This window comes from Megalopta genalis, chromosome 4 (assembly GCF_051020955.1).
Source record: "Megalopta genalis isolate 19385.01 chromosome 4, iyMegGena1_principal, whole genome shotgun sequence".
Lineage (NCBI taxonomy): Eukaryota > Metazoa > Arthropoda > Insecta > Hymenoptera > Halictidae > Megalopta > Megalopta genalis.
In genome coordinates, this window is record NC_135016.1 from 29548557 (window position 1) to 29571570 (window position 23014).

The 23014-nt window shown below is 41.7% G+C and overlaps 1 protein-coding gene across 11 annotated transcripts in view; it reads left to right on the forward strand.

Moving 5' to 3' along the window:
- Positions 1-23014, forward strand: part of ATP8B (ATPase phospholipid transporting 8B) — a 150313-nt gene that overhangs the window by 108131 nt on the left and 19168 nt on the right. For 7 of the 11 annotated variants that reach the window (XM_076520897.1, XM_076520899.1, XM_076520900.1 and 4 more), the window contains one exon: positions 19571-20054. The exons of 1 other annotated variant lie outside the window; for it this stretch is intronic. In XM_076520897.1, the coding sequence (XP_076377012.1) occupies positions 19571-20054 (484 nt within the window). Of the gene's footprint in view, positions 1-991; positions 1579-19570; positions 20055-23014 lie in introns of all 11 variants that reach the window. 3 more of the 11 variants (XM_033466891.2, XM_033466892.2, XM_076520904.1) reach the window with 2 other exon arrangements.

Below are 23014 nucleotides of genomic sequence, written 5' to 3' on the forward strand. Positions count from 1 at the left end.
TACTTTGTAACGAAATACTGCAGCTTTAAAACCGCTGGGGTTAATTCGACACCGCGCATTGTTCGCGGAAGGTTACACAAAGGTATATGACCTACGAAAACCGGCGGGGCAGTTCCGCCGGCGAGTAACGTCTTATTCGCCAAAATTCGGCAGTTTTCTGGCCGCGCGTGACGCAGAACACGCGTTCTTATTTTAAACCCTGCGGCGAATCCGCCCGTCGCGGGACAACGGTATCAACAATGGGCGAGCGTTTCTTTCGGAATCGAAAATAACACGTTGCTCTCTCTCCGATCGGTTTTCATCGACGGTCGCGGCTGACGCGGATTCATCGGCACACGGTTATAGCTTGTCGACGGGGTCCGATTCCCCTTATTATAATTATCCGTGGACAGGACACGCAACCAGTGTTTACGGAGGAATAAGTTACGCAAGGAATGGGGTAGGTGATGCATGCGCAGAAGAGCAGCTTGGAGCGTATACCGGATGAACATTGTAATTCCGTACTGCGATCGAACCGATTACGATGGTATTTTCAACGTACATACAACTTATCGAGATCTGCAAAACGCATTTTTTTTTTGAAAATGAGTTTTTCATTCTCTCTTGTCGTTTCAAGCGGTAGTAAAATATAAAAGAAGCATTCTAGTTATGATCTAGCAAACTGGTCCCTTTTGAAAACAATTCAAGTCGTCCAATTCGAATAATTTAATCAGCATTACTGTAACTGCTTTGAAACATCGGTAATCGAGACGTTCCAATTTGCATTTGTCCTTAATTTCATATCGAAAAGCCTTCAACGTACAGAAAATATTCAGTTGCCAGACTAGAGAACTAAAAAAAGATATGAAATGCAAGAAAAGGTGAATTTTTCCGCGAACTTCGGCCGAAGATCTGATAAATGAACAAAAAAAAATGTTGCTTAATGTGTAACTGGGTAGTCGGTAATTTGGAGCCTTACCCTGTCGCGTGACCGGGACCGATTTCTTTTCAGAAACCCCCTTGAACCTCGCGAGAAGCCCCCGAGCGATGCTTCCCATCGTCGGCGATCTGAAATGCTCGAAAGTCTCGCGGTATCGCCCCGATATCGTCACGTGACAGGATCGGAGCTGGTCGTCGAAGAGGGTAGCCGCGAGTCCGAGTGTCCTCGGACGTTGAACGAGTCCGGCGGACGAGGCTGTTCCCATCGAACAGCTTGGACGCTCGCGGCGGAACTGGTCGCGCAGCGCGACGACGATACGGGACCGGTGAAAGAAGGTTTCATGGTGTCGCCGGAAGGAAGATGTCCGTCAAAGGACATTGCCGCTGCCCGAGGATCACCGGACCTGCAGTCGTAGATCGTCGCCGTCTAACGAAGGTACAGACCACGGGCTAATGCCGTCCTGCGCCTGCGATGATTCGCGAGGACGAAGAAGAGGAGGGACCCAGGTGGAAATATGTAAGAGGCGAGGCGGACATTGTCTCGTCGGCACGGCTCAGGTGCCACGAGGAAGAAGAGGTTGGCCTTATAGAAGGTTTATAGTTTGCGTAGGATAGACGATGAGCGTCGAGGTTGACACGCTGGAACTCGAGGTCTTCGAGGTGAGTCCTCCAATCCTCTCGAGGACACGACGAACGGAAATCGAAGAAGAACGATAGAGCGATAGCTTTCGCTGTCGACGAATCGATCGGCTACCGTTAACTCGCAGAGGATCGGTTTCTTAGGGGATCGTTTGCAGAGGCTAGATTATATATTACAGGCCTGATTATTATACTCGAACGTGTTTCCCTCAAAATATGCAGAATTCGTGGTCTTGGTTAACTAGCAATGTTACTTTACATATCAATTAGCTATACTATCTGGCAACGCTGCGAGATACTCTATGTGGCAACGCTGTGAGATATACTGTTAAAAAAAAGAGTATAGCGTAGAAAAATTTCGGATAAAAATTGGCCAACTTTGACTAACGATTGCAACGATTATTTACGCAAAACATCATCGTAGGATGATAATTTTTTTTGTAATTATAGTTTGAAACCTCTACTTTGAAATACTGTCGCACCCTCGTCGTTGTAACCATTTAAATATAATGTTTGCCGAAATGTACGGACTTTGTAAAATTTTGTTCGTATATGTCGTTTGCGGCCGAACGAAATTTGATCCTTCCTCTTTAACTGGAAGAAAAAAGTCTTCGTTCTACGATTATTTTTCGCGGGATTATCGTCCGTCAAAGTTGCTCGATTTTCATCGAAAATGTTTCTATGCTGTAATTTTCTTGAGCAGTGTATATCAACCCCTTGCAGTCGAACGGCGACTCTAAGGCATCGCTAAAAATTGCTACATCTAATGTTCTAAAATAATTTTGACATCAAATTTATTTCTACTTAAAAAACTGTTAAAAATGTAACTGTTGCGCGAGTTGCAAAATTCAATTTCACACGCACATTAAATTCACCAGGTTATAAAAAAATGGAATTAGTAATATAGGTCAGAAAATCTAATTTGGATTTTCAATTAAAATGGCACCAACTGCAAACGATTCATGAAATTATTATTATTCATGAATTACATTTTTTGAAAGAAAGGTGGAGCAAGTCCATGTCAAGAATCGTAAGTTTTGTACCTGTGTAAGTTTATTTCTTTCTTTTTTAACCCCTTAATGCACAATTTAAAAAAAAAATACCGACCAAAAAAAATCAATTTTTTTTATCTAAGAAAATACATATTTGGACCTTAATTTCAATAAATATGTAAAAAAAATGCAAAAATTACTAAAAATTCAATAAAAATAGTGGATAAATAATTATAGTGAATATTGAATCGCATTGCAGATCGAATTTTGTACCCATCGTACTGTTTTTCATATATTCGAATCTGAACATTTTAGCGACATAAGTTGCGACGCCGACCGTATATATACGGGTCTGCACATTTTGGCCGGTTTTGCACGCCCGTGTTAATACGTTTCTGCGCGTTAAGGGGTTAAGAATATACATATAGTCTCGAGTTCATGTAACGGTGCTTAATCTGTACTTCAAAATTCAAATATTACTATTAAAAAAATATATTACAGCGTTGCAACAAGGACAGCTGTTCCATTCTTATTGGATTGCTTAAATTTACAAAATAGGAAACTGTTTGTTGGAGTATAATAATTCCGCCACCCTCTCGCAAAAGTTCGAGCAATCTGGTCGTGTGATTTTTATCGGTTCACTTCTAACGGGACCACGCTTCAAATGAGCCATTTAGTGCAGAAGCGGTGTAATAAAAAGTTTCGCCAATTTGGTTTTACACCACTCTCGAACGCTAAATCTTCGTTCCACTTAGAACGGAAGCGGTGTAAGTATACTATGTGTCTTCGTTTGTATCTCGGTAGAACAGCAGAATAAGTAAAGATCGTTCAGGAATAATTTGACCGCGGTTTAGATCAAGATATCGATATATTATTTAAATACTTTTATTTCATTCCGAATTACTCTCCAAATCGACTTTCTTTATTCACGCTACTTTAGCACTAACGGCTACAATTGGTTTCTTAACCGTTTGCGTACCAGATGGTTCTGGAAAAACAGGATCGAGAAGCGCCGAAGAGCGCAATAGCGCTCCTTCGATTATGTGTCGAAAAAAGCCGTAAAACATAAAATAAAACGTTATGAATGAAAATATATATACTATTAATTTAGAATAGGTAACAATAAAATGCAAATTGAATTACTGACAGCGATGCGACGCGCGACGTATACGTGCGTCTGAAAGACTGAGCACGTTTCGACAAGTTTCGGGTGGGCCGTAAGTCGTCTGTTTCGGCCAAATGCCCTGGCTTTTCTCGACACAAAATCTGAAGAGCGCAAAAGTGGCTCGTGGTACGCAAACGGTTAACACGTTCCGTGCCGAGCTTTTTTTACTCGAATCTTCACACTTTGATATTTTACTAAAACTTGATGTATTACGTGCAATTATTAATTCTCGTACACATAACAACGTAACAAAAACTTATCAACGCCCATTCTTGCGGTGGAAATTGATTCTTCGGTTCTACATTTCTTGTAAACAATTTGTTCAGTTCACTAAGTAAACATGCAAGCGTGTACCATCGATGGTACACGTGGCACGGAACGTGTTAAGAAGCGTTCATGATCGGAACAAATTTTGTACTGAAACTTACATTAAAATATATATCTAATTTCATCGATGAAATTTGCACAGAAATCGGTTTCGGTGTGCACACCGAAAGAAACATAATTGGAAGAAAATTTATTTGAAAATGAAACTGCGTTTGACTTATCGGCAACAGTTATAAATGGTTGAAGCATTTCCTTCCAGTTCTCATCGATTATAGAAGACACATTGTACGTAAAGACCATTCGCATATTTCGCGAACTATGATCTCTCCTCTGCGAGTTAACGTGGCAGCTCTAATTAATACGTTCGCTATCGCAGCTTGTGGCAAAAGAAAGAAAGAAACGGACGCAGGAAGCAATCGATTTCAGCAACAATTTCTAAACGTTTCACGAGAAAAGTATTGCCGATAATCTGGAAATGGGAGTAGCGAACCTGTTAAGAGCTTCCAAATTGCATATCGTGTACTCGATTCTTGCACTCTCGAACGCAACAGGTGTTTTTATTGAAACTTTGATCGGCTTTATCGAAATAGACGTTGAAATAATTATGGGATCATTCTGATTCGCCGACGACTTTTATAGAGATGAAAAGCCGTCGGAACGGAAGCACGTTTCTATCAATCGGTAAATGAGATTCACACGAAAGGGTGAGGTGAATCGAGCCCTCGCTCGATATCAAAAAGCGATACGCGATGTAATAATAATAACCTCGACTGGATTTCCGTTCGCTGGCTCTCGTGTGCCGTTCGGCGATTAACGCGGTTTTTGCGTGGCCCTCTCTGTGCGTTGATACGATCGACGAGATAAAAAATTCGGTTAAGATAGTTCTCCGTATACAGGCGGTAGCTATCGAAGATAACAGAAACGTCAGAATATTCTAGAAAATCATTGAACACCGAGACAAGTGCTTTATCTTTATCGGAATTAGAAACACCGGGGTGTAAACATCTCTTTCATCTGTTATCTGTATGAAAATAATAATCTATCGATAGATTATGATCGTGCAGCGATAAGAATGATTCGATATGGTTTTAAAGTGTCGGAGACAGGTTACTTATGTCGACTTGTAAGACTCGGGACAATCTATCCAGGAATGTAGAGTCTTAATCTCTCGCGTGCTGGATACAGATCTAATCGAATTTTTCATTATCTTTATCCTTCCTCTCCGAGTTGTTTTTCTGTTGAGAAGTTTAACGAATCGCGTTTTAAATTAATCAAACGTATTACCGGTTGTTTCGAATGTTCACGCTGCAGATAACTGTATCGTTTTCTGGAATTCATTTTCGTATCATCATCGATAACGATCGTTTAGACGAACGAGAACAAAAATTAGGATGATCGATGGTCTAATGTTCGATGCAGAAAAAAAACGATGTTCAAATTTGATATTAACACTATACCGTCCGCAGATCTTAGATATGATTCTTTCGTTTGACGCCGACATAATAGCTTGGAAATGTTAGATTTTAATAAAAATATCGAAGATGGCGGTAATATAAATTCCTAAAATTAAGATAAGTCGTCCAAGAATTTTCGTACTTAATTGTTAGTTAAATAAGCACAATGCTAGCTATAGTTAGTTTGCTGCCTTTTAACACCCAAGAAATGTAGTTCAAATGTTATTTCAGTTTTTTCAAATGGCACCAAAGTGGTACCATTTTATTATATATTTTTTATATATTATATATATATATATATATATATATATATTATAATATATTATTATATATATATTATATATATTATATATATCATATATATACAGGGTGTCCCACAATTATTTTAACAGCCGAAAATGAGGGGTAGCTGAGGTCATTTGAAATAACTTTTTCCTTTGCGAAAATGCAATCCGCGGCTTTGTTTACGAGTTATTAACGAAAAACACTGGCCAATGAGAGGTGACGGTGCGAGAGAGAGAGTCCGCGAGAGAGTCCGCAGCACGAGACTTTGACAGATGGTCGGGATGGACTCGAGCCACGTTCGAAGTATTGAACAAATCACGAAGCGAGAACTTTCCGGATTTTTTTTTTACTACGTGACAGTGATATTTTGAAGAAAAACGCTGTTCACCTTTACTTTAGAATGTCTGAAGAATATTTACTAATTTTTCGGACCCGAAATAATAAGTAATTTAACCGTGACGGCCGTTTTAATTTTCTAGTGTGCATGACACCTCGTGTGTAACATATGAAATTTTTAAGCAAGGTGTACAGTGAAGATTAACAAAGTACGTAAATGATATTTTACGTTAATGGTATTTTATTTAAATAATTCCGTGTCCGAACATAGTTCAACGAATGATTCGCAAAGCTAATTTAATAAATAATAATCGTGTTAAAGGACGTAAGGGATATGTTTGTTAGAGAAATATGAAGAATATTATCAATAAGAAACTCACCCATTTAGTTGTAAAATCCACTTCATGCACGGAAATGTGTGCAGGAGGATAGTGCATTGACCTCGTACAATGTATGATGAACTGCACAGCTGATCTGTATCCGACGGCGACGAACAGAAGGATATCTCCGGGCAGGCAATTTCAACGTTTACTTTCACTGCATTATTACTAAACACTGATCACTTATCAATAATATTTATGGACCAACTTTCCTGGGTTAATATGTATAGCTCTGAAAAGAGCCGATTTTTTTATGCGACGCGTTCGAAGTTCTCACTGTTATCGACACGTATGTACCGCGTTGTCGAGATGAACTGCAGAAGACTGGCACGATGGCCGACTGTGTTTCGTTCTCCTACGAGCGAATTTCAACTGTTTTCCATCGAACGCGAACATTGTCAGCCATCGTGCTAGTCTTCCGCAGTTTATCCCGTCAACGCGGTATGTGTTCTTAACGATTTGAACTTCGAACGCGTCGCATAAAACAATCGGCTCTTTTCAGGGCCATACATATTAACCCAGGAAAGTTGGTCCATAAATATTATTGATAAGTGATCAGTGTTTAGTGATAACGCAGTGAAAGTAAACGTTGAAATTGCCTGCCTGGAGATATCCTTCTGTTCGTCGCCGTCGGATACAGATCAGCTGTGCAGTTCATCATACATTGTACGAGGTCAATGCACTATCCTCCTGCACACATTTCCGTGCATGAAGTGGATTTTACAACTAAATGGGTGAGTTTCTTATTGACAATATTCTTCATATTTCTCTAACAAACATATCCCTTACGTCCTTTAACACGATTATTATTTATTAAATTAGCTTTGCGAATCATTCGTCGAACTGTGTTCGGACACGGAATTATTTAAATTAAAATATCATTTACGTAAAATATCATTTACGTACTTTGTTAACCTTCACTGTACACCTTGCTTAAAAATTTCACATGTTACACACGAGGTGTCATGCACACTAGAAAATTAAAACGGCCGTCACGGTTAAATTATTTATTATTTCGGGTCCGAAAAATGAGTAAATATTCTTCAGACGTTCTAAAGTAAAGGTGAACAGCGTTTTTCTTAAAAATATCACTGTTATGTAGTAAAAAAAATCCGGAATGTTCTCGCTTCGTGACTTGTTCAATACTTCGATCGCGGCTCGAGTCCGTCCCGACCTTCTGTCAAAGCCTCGTGCTGCGGACTCTCTCGCGGACCCTCTCTCTCGCACCGTCACCTCTCATTGGCCAGTGTTTTTCGTTAATAACTCGTAAACAAAGCCGCGGATTGCATTTTCACAAAGGAAAAAGTTACTTCAAATGACCTCAGCTACCCCTCATTTTCGGCTGTTAAAATAATTGTGGGACACCCTGTATATTATTATACAACAGATAGTTTTTGCATGGCACCAGCGTGGTGCCACCGGACGGCATAGTGTCAACAATTTATTTCTACGTAGGTCAGTGTTGAAACTACCATGCAAAAAGTCTTTAGCGACAGTCAAGAATATGTAGATGTAGATCGGTTCTGGGATTGGTACGTAAGAGGTAAATAAATATTTCTTCGCGCAAAAAAAGGATCCAAGGATTAATCTAGATCAAAGAGACGCGCGATAGTAGTCGATGGAACGATTTTGGACCGAAGGTATTCAGATCCGAGAGATCTGGCAGAGACCTTTGAAGGCTCGTGGGACCATGGAGGTGTTCCGATCCTCTATAGAGACCGTAGAATCTGTCCTCGACTCGGTGGATTCTATGGAGACCACTCGAAATTGAAGAAACTTAATAGAAGCACATCGGACATTCGAACCTCGTACGATTCCAAAGCGCGAAAGCTTATGGTCCTTGGTAGATCGGAGCCGTGGTTAGGCTCGTTCCTATGGAATTTCTTCGACTTGGAACGAATCACGGATCTTCCAGAGGATCCAACAGCAAATTAGAGTAAAAAATCCTACACTGGCAATTTCAATTAGCTTGATAGCCCAGCAAAAAAGACATTTTAAACCTAGTAGAATTCGATACAGTTTTACGGTTCGATTAATTTTCGTTAAGAATTATTTTGATCGATTATATCGGAGTATAATTAACACACACAAAATGAATTTTAATGTAAAATTAATAATAATTTTGTGGGTCGAGTATATTTTTAATACGATCGACGCAAATTCGATAATTTTGTTATCACTTATTTCAATTCACCTAGTCGGAAAACCATTGAGTTGCATCTCATAAAGTATGATTTATATCGTATAAATTATTATTAAACGTACGTTTACAGTCTTGATAATCGTAAATTAAAGAATGTTGATTGGTCCCGCGAATCTAGCGTTAACACTGGATTTAAAAAAACAGCTATTTCCAATTAGCGTACGAAGACATTTGTATACCGATTTCGAACGAGTGCTATTGTAATATTTGCCGCAAGTGACACACGTATATTATTGAACGAACAACTCGCAAACGCATCTTTATCGAACAGCACGCAAACGCAGCCGTCGTTTTCACGGGTTCCGTAAATCAAGTGTTAAAAATAATCGAGCACCCGAGTGGGTGCTCCGCTGCAGAAACTTCGACGAAACGGTAAAAGGTCCGGAGAGACGACGAAGAAGTTCTGTCATTCTGGCAGCGAAAAAATGTCCAGTTAGTCCCCGTCTGAATCCGTATCGCAGAGCGATTCACGGAGCTAACTGCATCTGCGGCACCTAACGCCGCGATAAATAATGTCAGGTGTTTCCAGCCTTGAATAACTAATAGGGATTGGAAGTTTACAGTCCCGCGACGGCTATCGCGCGCTACTAAGCCGCGGTATTAAATATTCTCGTAGTTAGGGGCCGGCGAGGATGGCCTCGGCTGCCTGCCAGCCCAGATGAGACCATGAATTTCGACGTTCCGATCGAAACGCGGATGAAAGAAATCTCGTTAGGGGAACTCGCGTGTTTTCCAGCGAGCAACGGAAAGCTGATAACCCGAGCCCGTTTACCTGTAAATTGTCTCCACGCGCGGAACGGTTCGCATCGGAGCGGATATATCGACTCGCGGCCGGCGAGCGCGCGAACGAACCATTTCGCAGCTGCACCGTTCCGCGGCAAACGGACGATGCACAAAGCCCGTAATTTCTTTCCTTATTACGCCGTCCCATTGAAATATCGCTCGGCGGTTTTTGTCGCCGGTATTTATCGCGGCCGACGGTATTTGCCGCCGTCGCACGGCGCGCCCGTCGACGGACGAAATTCAGAGAAGTCACTGCATTCGGTGTCTAATCGACGCGTTAAAATGTCCCGAATGCAATACATTTTTCTCCGATTGTCCCACGGCTTGTAAACATGAATGGATCATTTGGGAAGAGGAGATACGATTATTCGAGTCGCGCGGCTCGTTTTTATAATCGTCGACAGCCGGCGAGAAAGTTCAATTAAAATTCGGTTCGCGAACTTTTTGGAGTCCGCTGTGACCAAGAGAAGTGACGAACACGCGTGATTCCCGAGAATTTCTAATCGTATGTTAATCATGCGATTCTACAATTCGTACAGCCATTGAAACATGCAAAAAGTCGCTACTTTTTTTTTTTATTGAAATACATGGAAAACTGCTATTTTCACGGACTTCGAATGTAAACAACGTCGACGTAACAACGCCAATCCAATTTCAATGAAATTCTCCAAATGGAGATGAGTTACCTAGATCTAGAAAATCCCAAGAAATTGGGACGAACAGAATCTTTTTAATCATCGTCCAATCCCTCTAACATTCCTCCCAAAACTTTAAATTAATTGGCACGATTATAAAAAAAAGTTAACCCGTTTTAAAAGCTGTACGAATACTTTGAATGCGAATCGTATCTAATTATTAAGTAATAATAATTCGATTCGCCAGTAATAATCCGACGGTCCGTCGAACTTTGTATTTTTTGCGGACTTCGTGGTTCAACAGTCACGGTGTTTTTCGGCTCGCGGAAATGATCATTCGCCGCCCGGCATTCGCGCTAAAAGATCGAAAGGCTTTGTCGACAATCCAATACTTTCCGAGGCAATTGCACCGGCGTTCAAACACGGCGGGTCCATTTCGCCCTCGAAATCTCTGTTCCACCGTGTGCTAGTATATCCTATTGGTACGTCTGGCTCGAGGAGAGTGCAAACAGAAAGTTGATGTGATTATGGAAACAACGATCTGGTGCGTTCGAAACGATTTTAGCGAACGCGGGTTAGGGAACGCAAGGAAACGCGACCGTGTGTATGTGTGTGCGCATCATGTGCGTGCGTGGCATATACAGGACAACGTTCAAGGTAATCGTTGGAATCCGATTAGTAAAGATACAAATTGCTGTGCTAGTTGAATCCCTACGGTGTACTGACTGACTTTCGAAGTTCAAGAATTATTCTAGCGTGAGGGATTAATTAATCGCGGAATCGAGCTTGAAAGTCACATTGAAAACGGGGTTTGTATGATATGCTGTCAAAAGGTCTTCCTCAACGGATAATTATCCCATCAAGTGAATTCCATTATTAATTGACAGATTGTTGATTTTTACTTTTACAGCAATTTTGGTATTTTCCATTTTGAAAAATCCAGTAGGATATTTATCTTTATTGGAACATGACGAGAAGTAAGGTAGCTAAATGTTTGTTCTACTTCTACGGAACTAGTGAGAAATGAGATGAATTCGAGTAAGGGTGGGTGGAAGTTAAGTAACGCTAGAACTATCGAGTTTTAAACACGATCAATGTATATTATTTTATAATAACGACAAGAGATTGGATTAACTTACGCTACGTATAGTATACTATTATAATAATTTGCTTGGATGAAGATCATCTGAAAATTTGTTATTGAAATATTTTTTAAATGTCAGCAGGTGTGAAAGACGAGATCAAGAACTAGTCGTTTCGACTGGTTTCGAAGTTCTAGCGTTGATAAAAAAATATATTGACGAATAACAGTACACCGAAATACTGGATTTCACAGTGAAATCGGATAGAACAGTTATCTTGAGAGAGTTAAGGTGTTTCAATTGTTTCCAACATCTCCAAACACTTCTCTCAATGAAAAGAATTCAGGAACGCATTTTTAACCCTGGAACGGTCGCGTGGACTATTCGACACTCCGGTCATCTCTGTTTTATCGTTAACGTTTCTTTATTTTTTAGCAAAATGTTTAGTGGCGTTTCCTAGCTGTCGGTAGCTGTATTAGCTTTTAATTAAGAGTCACGGTAGCACGATTTTGTTCACGCTATTATTTTTACAGATATTTTGGGGTGTCGCGCACCCCACGCGCCGCTTTATGTAACTTTAACCGACGCGGTTGGTCCAGGGTTAATTTAACACTAAACCAACCGACCTGTAATGATGATTAGCGTGCACTGACTCATAAGAGTGAAAAGATAGAATTCACTTGGAGTTTGTAAAGTTTTAATTATGAGACTTGTTTCAATAATATAATTTATTCGTTATTCATTTTCCACGAAGTCTCCAAAGTTTGTAATATCGTAAAATAAAAAATCGGTCACTTTGACCGTGGTAGGTTTAGTGTTAAGCTCGATTGTTAAAAATCACGGTTAAATCTCACGGTGTTTTGACATCCCAACATTTGGATTGCAATATTTTCCAGCGAACCTGCTCTTCGAATCGTGTTTTCATTTCTGCAATGTACAGTAATGTCTCTCTAATTGACGCTTAGATTGTACACAAAAATGGACAATTTGGGAAGAGCAGATGCGATTATTCGAGCTTCGCGGTTTGTTTTTATAGTCACGAATTGTCAACGATTATAAAAACGAGCTGCAAGGCTCGAACAATCGTGTCTCCTCTTCCCAAATTGTCCATTTCTGTGGACAATCCGAGCGTCAATTAGAGAGACATTACCGCGTGATCGATAAACACTCATGAACGGCACATTGCAATTCGAGTACTCGAAAATGATGTACTCTCGTTGTAATTCCAGTGCTGGGTGTTACTATTGATCGCTTTATGGCCGAAACAACAACGATCTTTGGCAAAGCGAATACCGATATATGATAGTTGTCGCATTATGAAAGCCGGAACTGCAATGGCTCGGTTGCAGAGGTGCTTGTTTCGTAAGCCGACGGGTCCGAGTTCAAATCCCAGATTGTGCAAGTTGGGTGGGTGTTTTGTACAACACTTGCCTTTCCGGGTTTTTTTCCAAGACCACTAGCGCCATTCCTGTCGATTTTCCGTGCAAGGGTACTATCTTGTTTGTCGCATTGTATTCGTTATCTGCGACGTGTGATGTACCGGCTTGCTAGAGTATATAACACTCGTTTCGGGGTCCCCATTGAGCCAGTCTAAACAGCAATTTTTGATTGGTCAAGCAAACCCCGAACAAATCTTTTATCGAAACTTATCCAATTAAGAGTTATCGTTACCTTACGGTCCAAATTCCATAGCCGAAACCTTTATTTTAGATTTGAATCGTTTCTTTGGAAGCTTCAAGATTTTTAACGATTTCAACGACTAGCAGGCTCTCGCTTGATTAGATTGCAATTCTTTTTATACAAATTCTCATTTCTATACTAGATTTCATAAAAATTCATGAGAAATGTTAGGCGTAGTCATAAATTCGTTCTGATTCTAGAGCGAGATCAATATTTTATTAAGACACAGTTGATCAACGTTTTATTAAAAAAAAAATAGTTACTGGAACCTCCGTTATCGAAATAATTGCAATTACTATCAACGCTTTAATGCTCGGAGGATTTTCTTAGATCACTTACAACATCGCGAACGTATGTATTGACAAAGTAGTAAGTAGCACTTTGTCGCGATACTCGTCAGGCCACGTCACCCGTAATTCGGGTGACGCTGATTTGACTACTTACAAAGGATTTCCGAAAATATTTCGACAAATATTCTACAGGAGGTAATGAAACTATTGAATTCTTATAAAAATGGTTTATTAAAAAGATTATTCGCAGTGTGTATAACATTAAAACATTCTCTGCAAAGTTGAGGTTGATCAGGACAGCTTGGACAAAAAGTTGTTTGTTTTTTCAGATATGCTCGTGCCTATGATCGGTCCATTTCGTATCTTTTATTTGAACTGTAGCTTTCTCGGTATCATCAACATTTCTTTCTTCTTCCATGACCAATTCTCGTAAAATCTCGTCAATAGTATCTTCATAACATTCATTGTCACTAAGATTATATTTATCAGTATCCAAATCAGAATCTGACGATGTAATTTTATTTATGCTTCTCCTTCCGGACAATCCGATCTCTTTTCATTATTGAACAAAAATAAGGGCAGAGATTTTAAGTTATACCATTCGGTACTCGGCAAAGATTCCAACTGTTCATGCAGGAACAGAAACAGATATGAATTAACAGCGGCACGGGTGGCCTGTAGGAGATTTTGTTGTAAATACGCGTGGCAGTCAACGTGTTAAAGTAGTAAGTAGCACTTTAAAGAAAATATAAAACGATAGAATGTCGGAAATAATTAGTCCGTATAAACGGAATTCGATGAACTATTGTATCGAAATAGATTTTATGAAATAAAAATCGCTAATTTTGATAGTACGATAACTATCGGCAGTTTTCTTCTATCCCCCGAGAGGAGAAATTCGAGCGCAAAGGGTTAATAGATTGAAAGTAATATGTACATCGACATTTAAACATTCTGTTGATCTTCCTTGACATGTAATAGCTCGAAGATGTAACTTTAACCGCACGAACGAGTTACCACCAGCTCATTGTACTTATTATGCAACCTCAATAATTTGATCGTTCGCAATAATCGGATGTCCGATTTCCCGCGGAACGACCGGTAAATATAGATCAATCACCGAATCGAGCCTCGGACTATAAACAAATATTCGGTTTCCTAGAAACCCAATTCCCCGATTGTGTCGTGCGCGGCGGACAGCATGAACGCCGACCGGCCGTCGGCGATGCGGCGCATGCATAAGTAAAACGGCATGTACGATACCACGGGTAAATGGTAAATGGCATTATAGGCACGCGACTTCACGGTGATTCGCGAATCGGCAGCTTTATTGCGGACGCCGGAAAAGTCTGTCGAATCGCACTCGCCGCGTCTGTCCGTGACACATTTGCGAGCGAGACTCGCCGCTCTCTCTCCCTCTCTCTGCCACTCTCTCACTCTCTCTCTCTCTCTCTCTCTCTCTCTCTGTCTCGCTCTCTGCCTCGCTCTCTGCCTCTCTCTCTCTCTCTCTCTCTCTCTCTGTCTCGCTCTCTGTCTCGCTCTCTGCCTCTCTCTCTCTCTCTCTCTCTCTCTCTCTCTCTCTCTCTCTCTCTCTCTCTCTCTCTCTCTCTCTCTCTGTGTGTGTGTGTGTGTGTGTGTGTGTGTGTGTGTGTGTGTGTGTGTGTGTGTGTGTGTGTGTGTGTGTGTCTATTTCTCATCCCTATATTTGCACCAGTTTTCCAAATGCGCTTTCTGAAGCGTGGACGCCGCTTAATCATTTTTCTATACCCATTACCGCGAGGCGACATAGCTGCAGAAAGTAGAAGCCAATCGATATCCCCTTGTACGTACAACAGACGCGTCAGCTGCAATCGCGGCGTCGCGCAATTCCGAGGATCGATTTTGTCAAAAAGTCAACTTTTCTATTGGCAATAGCTCGGGTCGATCGCCGTCCATTATTTAATCGCGGAAATAGTTCGGTCGTTACGAACGTTTAACGTTGGACGGTTTCCGGGTGGCACATTTAGCTTGAGAATAATGCCGATCTTTTGCTCGATGTGACCCGATTGTTCCGGCGCGTATTTTCTATCGACTCTTCTACGGGGGGATAGAGAGCATCTCCTCTCCTGATCAGAAATCATACCTCCGGTTAGCAATTACTGGACCGCGGAGTTTTTCATGCGTATTAAAAATTGTGCACGTTAATCGCAAGATCCAGAATATATTATATTTTATATTATATTATATTTTCAAATTGTATTCACGTTCTTGCTGTTTTACGTTTGACCTATTCGTTTCTGTAACGAACGCGTCAAATCCGCGGTCTAGTAATTAATGATACATCGTAGAAAGCCGTGGTTGATTCTGCGAGAAACGTAGAACAATGGGTATCCGCAGATTACGAAGCGATCGTATTACAGTAATTACATTAAACTGCATAAGGAGGCGAAGGAGATGATTATTTAGGCGCAACGTCCTGTACAGCCGGGAAGCATCGTCTCAAAACATTTGTTGCACTTACTTAATTTCATTTACTCTACGCGTCGTCGTATTTTATTTACAATCTTACGGCACTCAATAATTATAAACAATTGTAATTATACAGGGTGGTCTTGTTATCACACGTCGTTGGATTCGTTTTGATCTTAGTTATCGCGATATAATGATAGAAATACGTAATCCCATTTGAAAAATCATCGATGACCTAGAAATCTCGATAAACACGACCTTTAAGAAGAAAAACTACATCCACCGCAATATGTGTCCCTTCGAACCGTACAATTTGTTCTTCTAGCATTTTTGAGTATCGTTAACGATAATGGAGATATTGCTTTGTTGTAACAGCTTTAGCAAATCACCCTGTATACAGGGTGTCCCCAAAAATGTCTCGTAATCCGGAAATGGCGGGTTCCTCAGGTCATTTGAAGCAACTTTTTCCTTTACAAAAATTTTCTCCGAGGCACCGTTAACGAGTTATTAACGAAAAACAGTGACCAATAAGAATCGAACACGGCCCACGCGAGGTGGCCGAGCCAACGGTCGAGGCGGTCGAATCCCAGCTCAGCTGACGCGAGCCGGCCGAGCCAACGGCGCCAGCGGTCGAGGCGGTCGAATCCCAGCTCAGCTGGCGCGAGGCGGCCGAGCCAATGAGCGAAACTGGGCTTCGTGCGCTGGTTGACTGGGCCGCCTCGCGTCAGTCGTACTCGATTCTTATTGGTCACTGTTTTTCGTTAATAACTCGTTAACGGTGCCTCGGAGAAAATTTTTGTAAAGGAAGAAGTTGCTTCAAATGATCTGAGGAACCCGCCATTTCCGGATTACGAGACATTTTTGGGAACACCCTGTATATAGCGGATATTTATCCAACCCCTGTCTTCTATTATTTTCTTAGGGGTTGTCCACCGTAGAACAGTTTTATGTTACAGCGACTCGATATGGACAAGTCAAAACGGCAGCATAATCTTCGATTTGGACCGCAACGTGCGGTTCGATATGAAAACCGCGTCGATTTGTTTTCGTTCCAGAATGAATCCATTTGTATCCTGACACTTATCTTCGTTCTGATCTCGATCTCGAATCATCTCCTAGACTTCTCGACGCCTTTCTACGAAGTCGTTGAAATTCTTATTCCAGGCGGTCTTATTCTTACGGACGGTGCCTACATCGAAACGAAATTTGAGGGAAATCGTGTTCCAGAACGTTGCACTTCGTTTGTAATCTCCGCTCTACATCGGATCTCTATTCGATCAGGCAGACAGCTTATGCTTCTTCCCGTGGGGAAGATTGAGGCAGCGGGAAGGGAGATTGCCAGCCAGTTTTGAATATCAATCTGGACTTCTGCGAAGATCGAAAGTTCTGTTGGGAATGCATTAACGTTAGGATTACGAGTTCGGCTGGCTCGTGCAGCTTCGTTAACCGTTCGAGTCCCAAGCTGCGCGATCGCGCTGTTGAGATTTTATGTCGAGAAAACCCAGCACATTTCGAACATTGCGGACAACCGACGGTGCGTTACCGATTGTCGAAGCGCGCTCAGATTTACCGAAGCGAGTACATCGCGCAGCTACGTTTGATGTAAATAGTACATTTTACAGTAGGTAGAATAATACTACAATAACGCAGTAATACGTTACAAAATAAAAATTTTTAATTCATTATCATCGCGCCGCTTGGTATTTCGCGACGTAAAATAAAACAAGCGCTGTCGCACTGCTTGGGTCTTTTCGTACTCGTTTAGAGAAAGCGCGGTTGCGCTGTTTGGGATTCTTCGACAGTGTTTTTTCAATACCCCCTGGGACTCAAACGGTTGAGGTGGCGAGAGTGTATCTACAGTAACTTATCTCGCATTGTCCCTCAGCTTGGGAAGGTAAACGGACAACTTGGGAAGAAGAGGATACGATTATTCGTCCCTTCCGATTATCAATTGCAGGGTGCAATGAGAGATTCCTGAGGTAATTTGAAGTAACTTTTTCCTTGGCGCAAATGCAATCCGCAGCTTTGTTTACGAATTATTAACGAAAGTACAGCGATCAATGGGAGACGACATCGGTTGGCGCGAGGCGCTGAGCCAATGAGCGGAACTGTGACGCCTTGCGCCAGCCAAGCTCGCCTCTCATTGGTCAGCGTTTTTCGTTGATAACTCGTAAACAACGCCGTGGATTGCATTTGCGCTAAGGAAAAAGTTACTTCAAATGACTTCAGGAACCCCTCGCGCTTCTCGGAAGTAACATAATTTTGGGAAAGCCTGTATAGTCGTATCTCCTTTTTCCAAGTTGTCCATTTTCGTTCCCAAGCTGAGGGACAATGTGAGAGAAATTACTGTATTCGGATTTCGGATTACCGGGATTCTCTCTCTCTCTCTCTCTCTCTCTCTCTCTCTCTCTCTCTCGCTTTTCGTCATTATGATAAAGAGAGGACAGCAGAAGAATGGCGGGACCAGTTAGAACGGCTATAAATCGCTTGAAAAGCAGGTCGTTTTGCTATATCTATCAGCAATCGAAGATGAGAAACTGTGTGAATGCATAGATGATCCAAACCTACGCGAGAAATGTGCTGACTTCGCCCTCTTATTTTTGTCTAATAAACTTGCGGCGTGGGGGAGTAACTTTATTCCTTCGAATCTAAAAAATTGACACGCCGAAATGGAAAACACGACGGTGGCGAAAGAAAATAATTTACGCGAAGAACACTTCTTGTAGCATCACAGTTAAACGAGATTATTAAGGAGATTGTTTCAGAACACTTGTTCGTTAACACTTGGTTCACGTAACCCGTGAAAATAACGGGTCACTAATTTTTTCATTTCCGATTATTCAGATTATTATTATTTACAAGGATGCATCATTTATGAATAAATTGCGGATATTATGCATCGAATGGTTGCAATTTGAAATAGTAAAAATATTAAAGGAATTTTGAAATGTCTAGGAATCGTTGTTAATCTATTAAAATTATTAAAGAAAGAAAGAACGTTCTTGTATTCGGCTTCTATTTCTTGCAATTGATGCAGACAGTTTTTATTTTGCATAAAAATTCGCAGTCTATTTATGAGTTTTTTTATTCAATATATGTGTCACTTGCGGCAAATATTACAATAACACTCTTACCGTTACTTTTATGAACTAATATAAAACAGCTGCTTTTAGGATTAACCATGTAAGAAACCTAAATCAAGATCTATGAAATCCAACGAGATACATTAGAACATACTAACTACTGGCAGAAAATACTCGATCGATATCGTAAATATGAGCACCGAATAAATTATTTGGGCGTGTATTAATCTATACATATACATATACATATACATATATTAGGCGAACATGGTTGACGATATTCCAGAAAAATATTAACTTGGTAATGTCCTTCCATGAGGCAGGAAGATGCTTAATTTTTATCTCGACGTTTATCCAAACGAATCCAATAAACGTAAACCACCACCTTGAGTATCCATCGAATTGTATCGATTGAATACGCTACTAATCAATTCGCTACCGATAAAAACACAATCGAGGTGGTCCCGTCAGATGATCTAGCCCGTACAATCGTCGCGGAAATGTTACCAGGGGTGGCACAACATCGCGACCATTCTAGGGTTTCCACATGCGAATCGCGTCTGGCGAGGTCAGATGATGCATCGTTGCATCAGACGAGAAACGCGAAGCGAACCACGGTCTAGCCAAATCCCGAAACACCGACGGTTCAATCGACGGAAAGGTGAACAATCGCGCACAGAGAGAGAGAGAGAGAGAGAGAGAGAGAGAGAGAGATCCGGAGAGAAAAAAAAGAAAAAAAGATCTGTAAACCAGGCCACGCAAAAAGCGCGCTTGTCGCGCCGAACGGCGTGTCCTCGACGAATCGTTAACGCGTTGACCGCGAAGACGCCGTAACGCTGACACGATTGCTCGGTTGCATGACGATCGAAGGTGAAGGACTGCGACGAGGCGGACAGAGTCTCGGCGGCGTGCACGGCTACGAAATCGGACGCCGAAGATAGCCGGAAGGGATCGACGGCCACCGGGTCCGTGTACAACGACGAGGAAGGCTGCGGCACGCGGAAGAAGAAGAAGAAGCGCCGGAAAACACGGAACAAGCAGCAGCTGCAGCTGCACCATCTGCCGCTGGACCCGCCGGCCGACAACCAGCACACGGTGGTGAACCTGGCCTCGTCCTCGGACGAAGTCGAGGCGGTCGGCGAGTGCTCGAAACGGGACTCGTCCAGCAGCTTGGGCGGCGCCAGCAGGCACAACACCTTTCGGGAATCGTTGCTCACGGTGCTCGGCAAGCTGGTGATTTGGAAGGGCACCAGGTACCGATCGGCCACAGCCGCGTCCACTTCGTCCTCGGCGCCGCCGAATTCACCGCCGCCGACAGAGTGCATCGGCCGCAGCACTTCCTTCTTTTCCAGCGGTGAGTCTCGTCGGGTTAGCCTCCCCTTCATCCTCGTAGAACGACGTTCACCTTCTCCCACCCTGGGCCCTAAGACCTTCTTGTGGCAGCGGCGACCTGTTCTTCACCCTGTAGAATATCGTTGACCCTGTTCCACCTTCGACTTTATCGTTAACAGACCTTCTCTTTGATCTTCGATTCGTCCATCCACTTCCACTGCTCTCCCACTCTCCGGTATCGTGACATTTGAAATGACATTATTCGAAATATCATTCCGAGTAATACGAGATTTTGTTTCACAGTTCTTTCCGGGCGCCTGCGATCCCATTCCGAAATAACATTACATTCGAAATGTTATTTCAAATAACGCGTCGTCTTATTTTGTAATCATTTGAAATAACGTGTTATTTTATTTTACAATCGTCTGAGATAACGTGTCATTTTTATTTTATAATTATCTGAAATAACGTGTTGTCTTGTTTTATAATCATTTCAACTAATTATGGGGTTGAATTCAATGCTTGGAGCTGTTTTACACATTTCTGCTTTATGCAAAATTGTTGCGAAGATCTCACAAGAGAAAATCTTTCCGTTCATTATTATTTTGCGGATTACATTTGTTTTGCAAAGGGGGCATTGCTCTTAAGCTGAAAGCTGTTTGTTTGAAAATTTCATGAAATAAATTTGATCTTCTTGGAACCCGCTAGCAGTTGCGTTAGCCTGCTCTTCACCCTGTAGAACATCGTTGACCCAGTTGCACCTTGGATTTTATCATTAGCAGATCTCCTCTTTGATCTTCGATTCGTTCATCCGCCCCCAGTGCCCCAACCCTGGATTTTAGCCTTCTTTTCCAGTAGTGAATTTAGAAGCGTCAGCTTCCTCCTCTCTTCATCCCGTAGAGACATGGCCGACCTTGCTCCACCTTGAATTTCAGGGCTTCGATCTTCGATTCGTCCACTCGCATCCGAGTTTCTTGCTCCCCGAGTTCGTAGACGTGTTATAGTTTGGCTGACCGAGAACCAGTTTGGGGTCAGGACGAACGTAGAAGCCCTAGAACCGTGGTGCAATACGGTCTGTAGCAGTAGCGAGAAGTTCGGTTTAATTGCGATATAGTAGGAGAATGGCAATCTAAATCTAATGCGGACGTTGGAAGAGATTGAGATCAACGCTGGTTTTGGAGTTTGGGATTGTAGCGGTACCGAGAAGTTGTAGAACCGTGGCGACCTCTGGGAGCTAGTTTAATTGGGAGACCGGTGCAATTCTGAAATTAGTGCGAGCACCAAAAGTGGCAGCGGATGCGTGGAATCGATAGCACCGCGAGACATTGACGGTGGTAAAAGTGTAAAGCCGGAATGAATGTACTAGAAGCACTGGAATTGTAGAATCGTAGCGTCTGTAGGAGTAAAAAAAAAATAGGTAAGCTCGGTTCTAGAATCAATGGACGTCGCGTATTGGTGCCAAGCTGAAACGCTAGCAGTCTGGAACCGGTGCGAAAAATTCGGGGTAGGAAGAAGTTGAGCATAATAGTTAGACTGCGGATAGAAAAATTGTCTGCGTCAATTGTAAGACGTAGGATCGAAGAATTCTCTCTGAAATAATTTTAATAAGTTGTAATTAATATGTCAACATTTCTAGTTTCTTTCAATATTTTTATTATACATTTTTCTTTTCACCGATAATTATTTTATGTAATTCTTCTCGTCTATGCAATTTTCCCATAAATGCATAAAAAATCCGCACTCTAATAATGGTAGTTCGGGGCGAGACAGAGAGAATATAGGGAAAAGACTGGACAATGACATCGGTCGTATAGGCCTGGCGAGGAGCGAAGATTAGTTTAATTCCGGGACAAATTGGTAGCCAGCTGGGACAGTAGCAATTTGAATCCAATAGGAAGTTAAGGTCTGTAACAGATTTAGGCCAGCAGTGGTTTCAAGTTAGGACGACTGTAGGTGCACCGAAACAGTAGAATCGTTGCGTCTACAGAACCAAAGGTGGTCACAGTTTAATTCGAGCATCGATAGAATTGTCAAATTGGTGGGACACTTGTTCGACAGCGGTCCGGCATGGCAAAGGAGAGCCAGACATAAATGCCCATCAATTGCCACGTCCAGTGGTACAACATAGAAATCATCCGACTTCCGGTATCTACTGGTTTCCAGCCGGTCTGGCCAAACTATACTCACGTCCTACAGAATTCGACTTCGAAGATATGTAGCTGGTAGCACGCTGGTCTCATTAATTCTCAAAGACCCTGTGCAAGTTTAGAGACACAAGCAAGCACACCATGCTCGGCGACTCGGCATGTACAATAAATTCTCTCAAATTATCCTTCAGCTTGTAAACAAATTGTTCTTCCCAAATTGTTTTCTCATTTTTATTCAAAAGCTGAGGGACAATTAGGCAGAGTTTACGGTATAAGCTAACGGTGCCAGATACTGTGGGGGTAACCAATTACTGTGCCTTTTGTTTATTTTCAAGCATATTTAACGCCAAACCTACCGCGACAGAATTTCCTTATTTCGCAATTCTGCAAATTTTAGAGACTCTCTCATGGAAGATATTCGAATAAATTATAAAAACTTGACAAAATTTCAATAAATTCGATCTTCTCATTTTGATGAAGCAATGCACACCATCGGTGTTAACTTTATTGTATTTATCGTACGAGACGTCAAAGTTTTCTTTCTTTGCTTGCGTCATGGGAGAATTTCAATCTACAAAAGAAACTTTGAAATTTATCTTTGTGTCATTGAGAAATGCTATTTATAGACTGCGGATTTTACGCATTTATCACAAAATCGAGTAGATGCAATTTAACACGTTCCCTGCCGCGTGGGGCGTATACGCCCCACGCTGAACTTTCCGTTCAAGCCATTTGGTATTATCATTGTAAAATGAAGAATTTTTTAAAAATTCATTATGCAGTCAATTATGGACATCTTAATACTATTGCTGATGCCCTCATTTAATCGTGGGGC